The 13,397-nt window shown below is 41.7% G+C and overlaps 1 protein-coding gene across 1 annotated transcript in view; it reads left to right on the top strand.

The window, feature by feature from the left end:
* Nucleotides 1-12,105, top strand: part of SLC49A4 (solute carrier family 49 member 4) — a 67,796-nt gene extending 55,691 nt beyond the window's left edge. The window contains exons 8-9 of the mRNA XM_030454006.1: nucleotides 1,763-1,945; nucleotides 5,147-12,105. Coding sequence (XP_030309866.1) covers nucleotides 1,763-1,945; nucleotides 5,147-5,262 — 299 coding nt within the window. The 3' untranslated portion in view covers nucleotides 5,263-12,105. The remainder of the gene's footprint in view (nucleotides 1-1,762; nucleotides 1,946-5,146) is intronic.
* Nucleotides 12,106-13,397: the final 1,292 nt, after the last annotated feature.

Genomic DNA, 13,397 nt, shown 5'->3' with positions numbered 1-13,397 from the left:
AATCTATGGAGCTTGGGACTCAATTCTTCAGTATTAGCTATAAGAATCCATTAGGAATAAGCATCCTAATATTGGTTTCATTTTTTTCCTTCCTCTTTGACAAGTCTTGAACATGTCTTGCATCAATTTCTTTTATTCTGTAGTTGAAAATAAGAGAATTTGAGAGGTGGAAATGTTGTCATGGTTTATTCGTTCTTTTTGTCTTCTCTTTTCCCAACTCAGAACATTCTGGTATATTATAAAAAAGAGGGGGCCAGTTGTCTCTCCTGAAACTGTGCCATCAATATCATCTTCTGGCTGTGACTTCTGTCCTCATTTTTCTGTCCAAGCAAATCCTCTGTGAAGAAATAAATATGTCTTTGTGCCCTGGAAGCAAACCACATCAAACACAGGATCTGACAGATAGCCCTCTCTGCTTCTTAATGGCTTTATCTTTTTTCCATGATTGTTCATATTTTAAGAAACAATGATTGTTTTAAATTATTTTTTTTAAGCTGGAACTTTCCTGCTTTCTAACAGTTCCTCAAATGAAAGCTTGAACAATGCTTAACAGAAGATGAAGCAAAGATGTTTCAGCTCCTCCCTTCCAAGACAGAAGAACATAAATTAAACTGGAAATACAGTTTCTTTTTTATGTAAACATATATATCTACATGGAAAAAAAAGTCTAAATATTTTTTACTACCCTGCAGTGAATAGATACTTTTAATGAATAATATCCCTGTGACTTGGAACACTTCTGTATATGAGAAAATTTTCTTTGTTTTCTTATCATGTTTGTGGAACCTTCAGAATTATTTTTTTTTCCCCAAGCCTTCTTAGTATTTCCTTATACTTCTTACTTTATCAGTAAGTTCAAATTGTTGAAGCTGCAGGACAGAAAATCCTTACTTCCCAAGACAGTTCTTATCAGAGACTTCCTCAAATTTCTCAACAGGTACTAAATTCTTTCAAAGTTTTCTTTTATTTTTTTTTTCAGCAATAGATATAATAGGTCAATGAATAGATAGTATGGGCATAATAATAATTTATATCAAGATGTTAAGTACTGTGAAGTTATTTGGCAATGTCAGAAATTGTAGAACAAAACATTTGTGGCTACTGAAGAAATATCTGTATTCTTCTGTTGTTGCATCCAAGAAAAATAATTTGTTGTACAGTGGTGAGTAATCTGTATTATCAAATATGTCCTGTTCCTGCCAGGCACTGGGTGCCCTTCATTTCCTTTTGAAGCCAAAAGGGATTCAACACGTTGCAGCTCAGGCCATGCTGAATACTAATGTCTTGATATCTGGTGTATCATTGGTATTTGCTTGTAAAACAGAAGGAAAATTAGTTTTGACCTTTAGAGCTAAGTCAAAAGGTTAATCCATGTCCATTTCCAATTTGGAGCATGAATTATTGTCCTTGACAATAGTTTTTGTTCATTTCAGAGCTAAATTAAACTGTAAGTGATGCTTTGCATTCATAAATTTGTTCTGTTTGGTTTACTTAAAAGTCAATTCCGTATCTGTGGATGTGTCTTTATGGGTCTGTTTACTAAAAAAAAAGAAAAAAAGATTAGAAATACTTTTTTTTTTTCTCCAAATCAATGCATGCATTCTGCCTAAAAGTAGTGGGATGTGATATGCTTTGTGATACACTGAGGATAAAAACAAGTTTATGTATTTTTCGGTTACTTAGATATGAGTATTCTTGGCAGCTCTGAATTGGGGAAAATATACGAGTGTGAAATTAATAACTGTTTTTGTTTCTGTTGTAGCTACACTGTACACATCCTGCATTTTGTTGGGTATATTCCTCAACAGCAGTGTACCAATATTCTTTGAGCTTTTTGTGGAGACAGTCTACCCTGTTCCAGAAGGGATTACCTGTGGAGTTGTCACCTTTCTGAGTAATGTGTTCATGGGAGTGCTTTTGTTTTTCCTCACATTTTACCATACAGGTAAGAAATATAAACTACTTTGAAAATGTTCTCCATGAAGGCACACCCTTGTCAGTAAAGGGAGCATTTGCACCTTCAAATTTCTGTTCATAATCAACTGTCTCAATCCTCTGTAGCAGCAAGGTAGACCTTTAATTGTGCTTTTCAGTGTACAAGCTGATAAAAATGAAATGCTTCAGTGCAAGATGGACATAGTCACATTCTATTTTAAATTCACTGTAGGCAAAACCCATCAAGATACACACTATAAAGTGTTTATAAAGGCCTGGATAACATCACCCATCAGTAACTCAGTCTCATGCTTTGGGGTGGGACAGTATAGCCCAGGAGGGGCAGGGCAGAAATGCTCCATTTGTGCTCAGTTCCACTCAATGGGTTGGACCTGCCACTGCAGGGTGAAGAGCAGCTCTTGACCACTGCCCAAAGATGAAATCCTCATTCCTTTAAATAATCTAGTGGCCTAGGCAGGCACAACAGTGTTTTTTTGATATTTTCATCAACTTCTTCAGAATTTCTCTGTAGGAAATTTTGAGTATTATTTGCTTCCTCATAACTCATAAACCTAACTTTAAACTTGCTATTGAGTACACTATAATATATATTATTACTCTAAGCTGTAAAATAAGAACCATCTTCTTTCAAAGGAAAGGTGTCTTTATTAATGGTTTTCAAAGATGCAGATGGTTTGTATTTGGTTGTTGTTTGATTTGTGATGAAAGATTTGTAAAGCAGTATTTTGCTTTTGCTTGGAAAGCATTAGAAACTGAGCTTTTATGTATGATCAAGAATGTGTGCACTTCTTAAGGTAGTGTGTTTTATAACCAGGAGACTGGCAAATTTCAGAATCAATTGTGCTTGAAATTATGAAGGTTACAGCCTGGGAGAAGTTTCCAGCATGGTTTGTGTTTCATTTTTGTCAGGAAATCACAGGCAGGTTGACAATTCTGTTTTAAATTGTTGTCTGTGAACACAAACTGAGAAAAATTAATTTTTTCATTGACACTGATATTGAACTGCATCACTGTAAAATCTGAATGCTATCAGCCTCAGGTGGCATGATGTTCAATCTTTACATTTAAAAGAATTCTTTTATGATTGATATTAATTGATGTGAACTCTGTCCACATATACTGTTATTTCCAAGTTTACACCTGAGATGAAAACACTATGTAGACTGTCCTGAGAATTTTTTCAGCATTTTTCAGAGTAACAATACAGTGTTTGGAATCACTTAATTATTGAGGCTCAGGATAGTGTCTCACTTCTGACTGAAGAATTAGGATAAAGTGAACTCATTCCCTTATAAATAGGCTGTTTGGAGCCATTTTTTGTCTCTAGTATGTCTTTCCCCAGCAAGCATCAGTAAATGCAGGTAAGAATAAAGCTGAAATTAGTATATCCATACCTTGGCATATTTCCTCTATTTCTTCAAAGGAAAAAAATATTAAAAGTAATTGGCTCTTAGGACAATCCATTCTCCATGATGCAGCTTCACAAATAGTCAAAAGTTCAGGCGTCACATGGTCATTGGGGGGAATCAGTGCCAGTGGGTGCTATTGGCTCCTTTGATTTAAAAATCCTTTAGAAGCTAGATAGTGATCTTAAGCAGTTGTCTTTCATTTGATTCAAATACATCCTCTAATGGCATTTAAGAAGATTACAGATAAACTAGAACTTAGTCAAATTCCTCTTGTTCCTTCCTCTTACTTTTTAGGCCAAATAATCTTCCAGTTGCTTTAGTTACATTTCTCTCTTATTTTTTCCTCCTATTCTGATGCTGCAAAGGCTGTGACAGAAGCAAACCCTTGAAACATCCCAGTGCATTAAAGATTTTGGTTAGTACAGTGGAGATGTAAACCTTCCTAAAGCTGAGTGTAGCTGAGCTAGGGCTGTGGCCTGAGACCCAGAGCTGCCTCTGGATGTGGTTTCCTTTGCCTTTTCTACAGGGAATTCCAAGAGAAAACCAAAATAAAATCAAGTTTTAGTTTCATGTGTTAGCATGCATTGCCACTGCTACCACAACTTCTGGATTATGAAAGACATGAAGGATTCACTAGTTAAATTTGGTCTTTTAAGGTATTTGGGATAAAATTTATTTAATCCAATTAAGCAAGATTATTGTTTCATAAATAAAATAATAGTAAAGCATTTACCCGTTGACTCCTGGTATCACATAACATGCTCTTCTCCAAGCCTAGGAAAATTTGAGTAAAGTTTTAATAGGTTTACTGCTGAAACAAATCTTTAAAGGTTTTGGTGGATGAGAGGTGTTGTTAAAGGTTTGGGGAGGTTTGTATTTTGGGCTTACTAACATAGCTTTTGCACTGTGTAATATGAATTCTGCTTTTTTAACAATATAAATTAGAGATTTAAGAAAGTAACGACACCAGAGTTCTGATTTTGATTAACTCAGACTTTGAGGTAGGGTTTGGATTCTTTAAGAATAAATAAGTAATAAAAATAAAGGAAACTTAAAAAAAGAAGTAGTAAAACATCTCTGGTAAGATTACTATTCAGTAAATTGACAGATTTAAAAAAATGAAAGTGTAGTGCACCTGTTTAAAAAAACCCACTGAATAAAACTTCTAATTAGTAGGGAAATATCAGACCATAGGATTTCTTGAGTGTGGAACAGCAGGCAGGCTTTTAAGAGCAGTACATTATATCTAAGAGCTAAAAAGAGGCTTCAGAGGAGCTATTTGTGCAACTACTTTTAAATAGAATTGATCGTACTACTCCCAAGTTTCTTTTGAAGAATTGGTTTTCCCTCAAACCATGTAGCAGGTTTGACTGAAAATCAAATCCTGCTTCTTCTTATGCTTTTAATTTGTTTTAGTTTTCAAACCATAGAAATCAAAGAACTAATGAGTAGAGTCTTCAGAAGTGGTTAATTCTCTATTAGCCATGATGGATTTGTATTTCCCCCCCTGAAGTTTTTTCCATTGACAAGTTGAATAAAGAGGATTAACATTAGCTGCAGGCATTGGTTATATATATGTGTCTGTATGTAAATAAGATTTTATTTATATATAAGGTGTCTGTGGACATGTCTCATACCCCATGTTAATTTACGAGAGCTGTCAGGATTTTGTTCAGAACACAGCAATTCCCTCCAACCCCACCAGCAACCAAGGTTTTGACCACTGTAAAGAGAGGGTGTGTTCGGTAACTCTGAGGTTGGGTCTGATTTCTTTTTTACAGAGTTTTCCTGGTTCAACTGGTGCCTGCCAGGGTCGTGTCTGCTCAGCCTGCTCCTCATCCTCTGCTTCCGTGAGTCCTACGACAGACTCTATCTCGACGTCGTTGTCTCAGTGTGATGACACCAGACTGGTGAGGGGTTGGAAGAGACTGGGAGTCACATCTGCCTGGATTTCCACAGCTGAACAGCAGGAAAACAAAAACTTACAAGACTTTTTTTGTGGCTTTATTAGAGAGGGTGAGGGACAGGCTGTTCTTACGCTCAAGACCACCTTGATTTGTGACAAATGTGGAGCTTGAGCGGTGCTAATGATGCCGAAATGCACAAAGAGAAAATATATGATGTAAAGGTCCCATTGCCAGAGCTGGGGCTCTATTTAAAAGGCTGTTGATGTAGCAGTGAGGTGTACAGTTGTGTATGTGTATGTGTGTGTATGTATATGTGTGTGTGTGTGTGTGTGTGTGTGTGTGAATGTGTACTGACTCAAGGTTTATACCCACTGGGGTACCAGTAATCTTTGGAGTCTTCTATCAGAATAGAAATAGGAAATAAACACAACAAAAGGGGAAGAAAAAAAAAGATAAAAGGAAAAAAAAAATCTTTTTCTTTTAAAAATCTGTTTTTCAAATCACTAGTCACATAATAAATGTCCATTAAAAAGTTAAGCTAAAAGAATTTGGTGCTTGTACACTACATTTACATTGTAATAAAGTAATTTCTGATACAAGACGCTGGTACCAGGGTTTTTAGCCATGCTAGATATCCCAAACAGTCCTTGCAGTGTTGTTAGAGGTGTTTGTTATCACTGGAGCACTTGTGACAATAGCTTTAGCTGCCACTGAATCCCACCTGGCACCCACAGTCACCTCTGAAATACCACCATGGCTCTGGATCTCCTGAATACAGAGCATCTGTGACTGGAGCTTACTGGAGGGTCACTCTTGGTAAATGTTACTGTTTTAAAGGCCACCACTGTGTCACCTGCTCATTCCCTATCTCCAGTACTGCCATTTTTACTGTGAAGACCTGTTTGTGCCACTGACTACTGTGGGTATGGATGTCTGAGTCCTACTAGTTCTCCTCTGATACTCTGAGTTGTGTGTGGTTTTTAGGATTAATTTATGATTGAGGGTGCCTAAACAACACTATTAACCCAAGTCTTTTAAATCACTGTTTCCTCAAAAAATGTATTTCCAGTTAATGAGGTGCCCTGATGGTAAAATGGCCATGAGAAATAACTCATGAGTTTTGGCATGATATGGGAAGTATAATGCCAGCTCTTTTTATCAGTACTAATTTGTGGTCATTCTGGCCCTTACTTGAACATAAATATTAAAGACACTTTGAATAATTTTTTAACAATTTTAAACCTGCTAATAATTCCTTAATTATATATCTAGATTTCAGTTCAGCATCACTTACAGCATTTCCTTGTGTGTGTGCTTTGTATTAGGGCTGTGTGTTTGTGCGTGCGTGTGCGTATTTATATCTATGTATACACAGATAAAACTTATATATATGCCTTTTATATATAAGTTAGACAAAAGTATGTGTTTACATAGGTTTATTTTAAGTAATCATGTCTCTGGATGGTGTTATGCTCTGTTTGTAACTGAACCAGTCGCTGCCATGTGTGGAGACCCTTACAGACGCTGCCAGTGACATGAGTTTTTTTCAGGGAATGAGTGATTTCCTACTGTAGCAATTTTATCACAGAGGATGTGTGCACATGTCAGAGGAGGCTGTTGTGCAGGGTTCTGCCTCTGTAGAAGTCTGGCTCTGATGCCCCTTGTTCTAGTGCAGGGCTCTGCTCTGCTGCCCTGGGGTGACATCAAGGCTGCGAGCTCACCCCAATCAGCCCTGGACTGAGCTCTGCCTTTCAGGCATGGATCTGTTCATTTTGTTTGCTCTCCTTTTGCAGAGGGAATGTGCCACCAATACCTTCAACTCAGGAGTGTGTCTGTGCAGTAAAATAAAACAAGCTGTTCTCTGCTTTTATGTTTTCAGAGCAATGGATGTATTTACTGTAGTTACAGAAAATTGACTTAGCTCATTGACTATACCAGCTACTAAATGATCTTTTCTGTCTTGAAGCAGGCTCTTTGCAGATGATGGAGCTAACCTGCGCTGGGATAATGAAATCAATCTAACCAGCACATTCCCAACCGCTGGCATCATCCTCTTACTGTTTTTCAGAGGAATGGTATTAGCTGTCCAGCAGCTTTTTACTGTGTTTTAGTGTCTGAAATAGTTTCAGTATCCAGTAGCTGCTGCTACCTATTCTCTTCTGAAACCAAGGATTGCTTGCCAAGAGTCTGATTGGAGTTGCATTGTCATGGCAGAATAGCAAGCTCAGATGGCTCTTCACAGCTCTGCTTCTGCATTTTACTGTAACTGTATTAGGATTAAAACTGCATAGTTCAGGCACTTTCCTGAGTGACAGAGATTTCTGATCTTTTTTCTGCCCTGACTGTTTTAAGATGGAGAAGCACTTCAGGCAATATTCAGTCTAAAACCTATTCTGCCTCTGCTCCAGAAAGCATAAAACAATTCAAAATATTTGTCAGTGGTGTCAGATGCAGATGCTCCCTACCATCAGGGGAGAGGAGGTAACATCTTGTTTAAAACCCCTTTGATTGTTTTTCTGAATCAGTGTGCATTGCTCACTGCTCTCCTGAACTTGGATGCCTTGGTAAAAGTTTCTGTCTTTGTCTAAGGCACTCAAGTGTGGGGTCATAATTATGGCCCTTGATGCCTCTGCACCAAACTGGGGACGTTCTCTATCCCAGAGGGTGCAGGGGGCTCTGCTGGGGGCCTGCAGTGGGGCTGGGGGTCACTGCTCTCAGCCAAACCTCAGCCAGACTTCCCAGCAAGCCTGATGGAAACTTGCCTGGGTGGAAACCCAAGGCTCACTCCCAAATTACTTGGAGTTGCTCAGGATGCTGCTGCATTCCACATGCACCACATTCAGGCTTTTAGGTTGTTATTAGATTTGCAAGTCTGGCTCAGGATGGAGGTGGGGATTGCAAATGTGCTTGCTGAGATCTCTGAAAAATATTTTATCCTCTGTGCCTAGCAGCAGCGTCCTTCTCTGGAGGAACAGTCCATTTCATGCCAGTAACCCTGCTGAACCTGTGGGAATATTTTTTTGGATATGGGTTATCACTAAATCCACCTTTGGATTTACTCAGGGTCTGAGCTGTCAGGAGAACTGCACTTTATTAGAAGTTTGAGTCTGAGACCATAGGGAGAGCTCTGAGCAATGCTGATACAATTAGCAGTAGTGCAGAACAGGCTCAAAACACTTAATATTTCTCTTATTAATTAGCTAAAGTTCTAAGTCTCTGTAACTTCTGAGTCAGCAACAGTGGGTTTTTTTATCTAAATAAGGCGTTACCTTGCACTGCTGCTGAGTAGCTGACATTGGCTGCTGCCTGGCCTTTGACTTGCAAGCAGAGGAAGGTGCCTTGGGAATTTGGAATATTTGCTTCTCTTCATGGCCCCATAAGTCCATGACCCTGGGGAACATTTTTTTTACCCAGCAGTGCAGAGGCCCCTAAAATACCAATGGCTGTGCTATGGTTTATCTAGCAGATGCTAGGAAGGACACTTTGTAGTGATGACTCTCTTCATTTTAAGGATGGGCTGCTCCTCTGAGAAGGTTTTCTTATGAGCTCTGGAGCTGTGCTGGCTTTCATGCTGCTAATGAGGAAGCTCAGGGTTAGTAGATGTAGGTGCTGCCTCTCTTCAATGCATTAATTTCCCTTTGATTTCTTTGCCTTCCTGATGGCCTCCTGCCCTCATGGTGTGGAGTCTGTGCAGGAGTTGCAGAGAGGAGATCCTGTGCTCTCTGGCCAATTTTAGGGGGATGGGCTGGCTGACCTTCTTCTTAATATGCATAAAAATAGTGTTTTTTTGGAAAATCATGCAAGCTGGAAGAAAAGAAAGTGTAGACCATAAAGGATTTTGCACATGTGAGCAGATAGTCTGTTATAAGCAGACCATAATTTCTCTGAAACTTGTAATTTTAACTTGCACAGCTATAGAGGCTAAGCTAACAGGCACTACTCTTGGTAGGGAATCAGGTTCAGCATCAGGGAGTTATTCCCAACCATCTGCTGGAGCTGAAGTGAATGGGAGCAGGATGTCTTTAATCTTGGAGAGGGTTGGAAAAGCTCAGCCTGTGTCAGTGTTTGTACTCGTGACTCCAGGGAGTGCCAGGCTGATGGACAGGGGTTTCAGAAGGCATTTCAACAGTGAAATACTTCATTGAGTTCATCAAATCCATGTAAAATTGGAAATTTTGTGATGACAGGGATGCTAATGCCTGGCTTGTTCTACAGTAAAGTTAACAAGTGACTGCGTAGCCTTACACTGTAATCTAAACAAGCTGAATTGATTGCTGTGCATATGTTGGCTGTGAGGAGAAAGAGAAATGCTATTTAATTGTGAGGATTGCCTGAAATGTGAATAGGAGTTTTCACATGGATATGACTGTCCTGTAATGCTGTGACAGCCGGGTTTTAAATTTCCATCTTCTTTTCTTCTGTTGGGTCACTTGCAAATATTAATAATTATCTGTTACAAATGGATTTTTATGTTTCATTAGTGGTTTGGAGTATTATTTCAGACTAAGTTTGGATCACTGCAGTGATTTGTCAGGACAGGTGCTGTGCTGGTGAGGCAGCCCCCGTTTGTGTTTGGTATCAGTCTGTGTTTGATGTTGGTGCTGAAGTTCTCGGGGTTGATCAAGCCCCTGGTGTGGGGCTGAGGGTGTGTGGGGAGGGCTGGGGGATGCATGAGGGTCACAGGAGGGGGGTGCTGCCCCTGCCAAAAGAGACCAGAACTTCATCACCTTCCCTAGGTCTGGGATGTGCATCCCAGCATCAGGGCTGGGAGCAGGAGGGGAGCAGGTGCTGGGGGAAAAGCCTGGTGGCTGCTGCCTCCCTGCTGGAGGGGCAGCCGCTGGGCACCCCACGCTGTGCCTGGGAGGTGACAGCATCCACACAGGAGCACCAGCCCAGCCTGCTCCAGCAGTGTCCTTTGAGATGGCAAAGGGGAATTGCCCAGAGCAGGTAGCTGCCCCAGGAAAGTCAGAAGAGGATTCAGTCTTCTTATGATTTTTGCAGCTGGTGTTTAAAGACAAACAAAACTAATAAATAGAGGAAGAAATGTAACCAGTCCAAAGTTGTGATGAGGGAAAACAAATATTTGCACAGATGTGCTGGCTCTTGCCTTTCACTCAGGATCACAATGTGTTTGGAGCAATTGGAACCCACCCTGAGCACAGAGCTGCTCTTGCAGCCTCAACCCCCCCCTCCTGCCACTGCTCAACCCCTCAGCATCACAGGACCACAGGTGCCTTGAGCTGGGGATGCAGCAATGGGGGCAGAGGGTAGGGGAACCTCTATGGGCAGGATGCCCAGAAGGTGTGATGCTGCTGGGCAGTTGGGTTATTTGCACAGAAGGGATGTCTTTGATAGCCCAATTTAAGCAGGATATCATTTTTTCTTCCTCCAGTATGAGGCTGTGACTGTTGCTTGATGTTTGTGACACCATTTGTGCCACAGGAGCAGCTGTGGCTGGGGCAGTGTAGAGGCAGGGGTTTTCTTAGGTGTGACAGGGAAAGCAGGTGGGACCTGGTGTGTCCAGTAACAGCTTCTCCTTCCCCATGGTCCCTCTCCCCACTAGCTTCCCACTGCAATTTCTCCACTTGTTCAACCTGTACAGACTTGTTGGGCTTGATTTGTATGGCTACATGAAGAAAATACTAAGCACAAATTTTATTTTTTTTTTGTAATGGGAATCTTTTCCCTTTCGGCTCAGGCCATTTCTTCAACCTTACTCCATCTATTTGTAAAAGTCAAAAGAGTTTTACCCCATGTTTCCCTTCTGCAAGAGGATGTGCAGGCTTGTGTGATGCTGGGATGGGCAGCCAGAGCCCAGGCACTGGCTGGGCTGGGGCAGGGGACACTCCATGTACCTCCTCCACACACACTGTGGTCAGGGTTGGGAAGTGCTTTGGGATCCTGTAGGGGCGGGGGCTGGAGCAGGGCCTGGGAAATGTCCTTGAGACTTCAGTCAGTGGCATCAATGAGGCACAGACTGCGTGCACTGCATGTGCGGAACCCTTCCCAGTGGGGTAGGTGACTGAAACTGGTGGGCAATGGTTGCTTAGGGAAAGGATGCTCAGAGAACTGTTCTGCACGGGGCAGTCAGGGGTTGGTGTGATGCCCCTGGGCTGTATCCAGCTCTCCCTGCACGCCCTGGATGTGCAATCAAAGCCACAGTGCAAACCCAAGAGTTGGGTTCCCAGCCCTGACCCCTGCCTGCCCTGGGCCTTCTGCTCCCACCCAGCTCCTGGGCTGAACCAGCCCAGCAGAGCCTCAGGACACCCCCATCTGTGGGTGACCCCTGCTACTGTCCCAGAGGACAGCAGAGCATTGGCCAGATACAGATATTTGCTCTGCCTACAATACTTACTGGGTTAAAATCTTCCCCTATCCCAAGTTTAAGGTCTTCCACTGTGCATTTTAGAAACAAGAAACAAGAACTTTATAAGATGAAAAATCAGCTTTTCATTATGTGATGCACCTAATGGTTGGGGTTTTTTGAACTGTGTGAAGACACAGAAAAAGAAAAGGGTTTTACATGTTGGAGAGCATCTTTAGAATCTATCCTCAACCTGTAAGACTATTCAATTTTACTGGAGTTTGTATGCATTTTACTTTTGTAATTTTTTAAGTGATTTGATAGAATTTTATTTTGGGGCAAATTCTACTTTTTGTATGCGATATTCTGATGTGATGTATTTTTATTTTTAAGAAAATAATGTTGAAACTGCTATCTACTTATCAATGTAACACATCTGCCGTGTCATTTTGTTCTGAAACTGGAATCTGACCATGGAGTGAGTGTTACTTTACCTACTGGTTGTTGCACATTAAAGAGGTTACTCAGATGTGCTGCCATTGCTGTTCATTAATTAAAAAAAATAATAATAATATGAGGAAACAGTTTATTTCTGTTACAATATTGCTGAAAGGCACTGCAGATACTGCAACAAAACAGAGGTTGCTAAGTCTAAATGAATGTAGCCTCACACAGCTGAGCCAACTGAAAAATTTCCATCCCTTTCAGCATGGTTTGAGGGCACTGCTGCCAGAGCAGGGGCTGGGGCAGAGGAGCCCCCAGCAAGAGGAGGGGGACTGAGGGAGGGGAAGGCTCTGGTGGCAGTGGCAGCCCCACTGTCCCATCACGCTGTCCCTGCTCTGACTTCACATCCCACCTCACTGGGGCTCTTAGCTCAGGATGCTGCAGGCCTTGTCCTGCCATTTCATCTTGCTGGTTCCTCTTGTTAAGATCTCTGTTGGTGCCTCTGGGAAGAAGACCCTTCATAATAACCTTCCTGGTGTTTATTCTGTTTTTAATTGAAACAGACTCAACCCAAGATCTCCTGATCCATGTTTATTTTCCAGGACCAGCTGCTCAGTAACACCCTGACTGCTTACCAGGGTAAGATTAAAATAGCCTCACGTCCCATTAGTGCTGGGAAGAAATCTGTCAGCTCTCATATCGTGGAATATCTGGGCCCCACTATTCTTAGCAACAGTCTCTTTCCAGGCTATATATGGGAGCTCCAGGCTCTGCTGGCCATACAATTCCTGGTTGTATTTATCTTTGTGGTGTTACAGAAATCTCTGTCCTCGGGGCCATGAGAGCTGATCCATCCCCCCCCTCAGATCCCTGCCATAGTTCTCTGTGTTGATGAACCCTCTATGCTCATCCTTTATCAAAGAGACTTTTTTTAACCTGGTCTCTATTCTCTTTCCTGTTGTTGAAACCAGGCATCTCCCTGGCATATAAATAACATTTTTTTTTGTTCTTTTCTGTTGGCACATCCTTGTTGGTTGCTCACTGGTGGCTTCCTCCCCAACCACACTGGAACTGCACATGGGCAGAGAGGTCCTGTGGGAGCAGCTGGGCTGGGTGCAGGCACTTGTTGTGGTGCCCAGATGTGTTCAGATGTTGGGGAGCCACTCACACACATCTTGTGTCTAATGGCTGTAGGATCAGCAGCAGCTGCTGAAAAGGTCAGGGCTGCTTGTAGATGCCAGGAATGGGTGTTCCAGCAGCCCTGGTTCAGTGCTGGGGGATGCTGGTGTTGGGGAGGAGCAGCAGCAGCACCCGGTGGTGGTGGGGCTGCCTCTGCTCTCCTGTTGGGCGTGCCAGAAGGGCCAAGGGGTTGTGGTG

This window comes from Calypte anna, chromosome 7 (assembly GCF_003957555.1).
Source record: "Calypte anna isolate BGI_N300 chromosome 7, bCalAnn1_v1.p, whole genome shotgun sequence".
NCBI lineage: Eukaryota > Metazoa > Chordata > Aves > Apodiformes > Trochilidae > Calypte > Calypte anna.
Note: the sequence above shows the minus strand (reverse complement) of the source record. Positions and strands in the feature narration are given on the sequence as shown.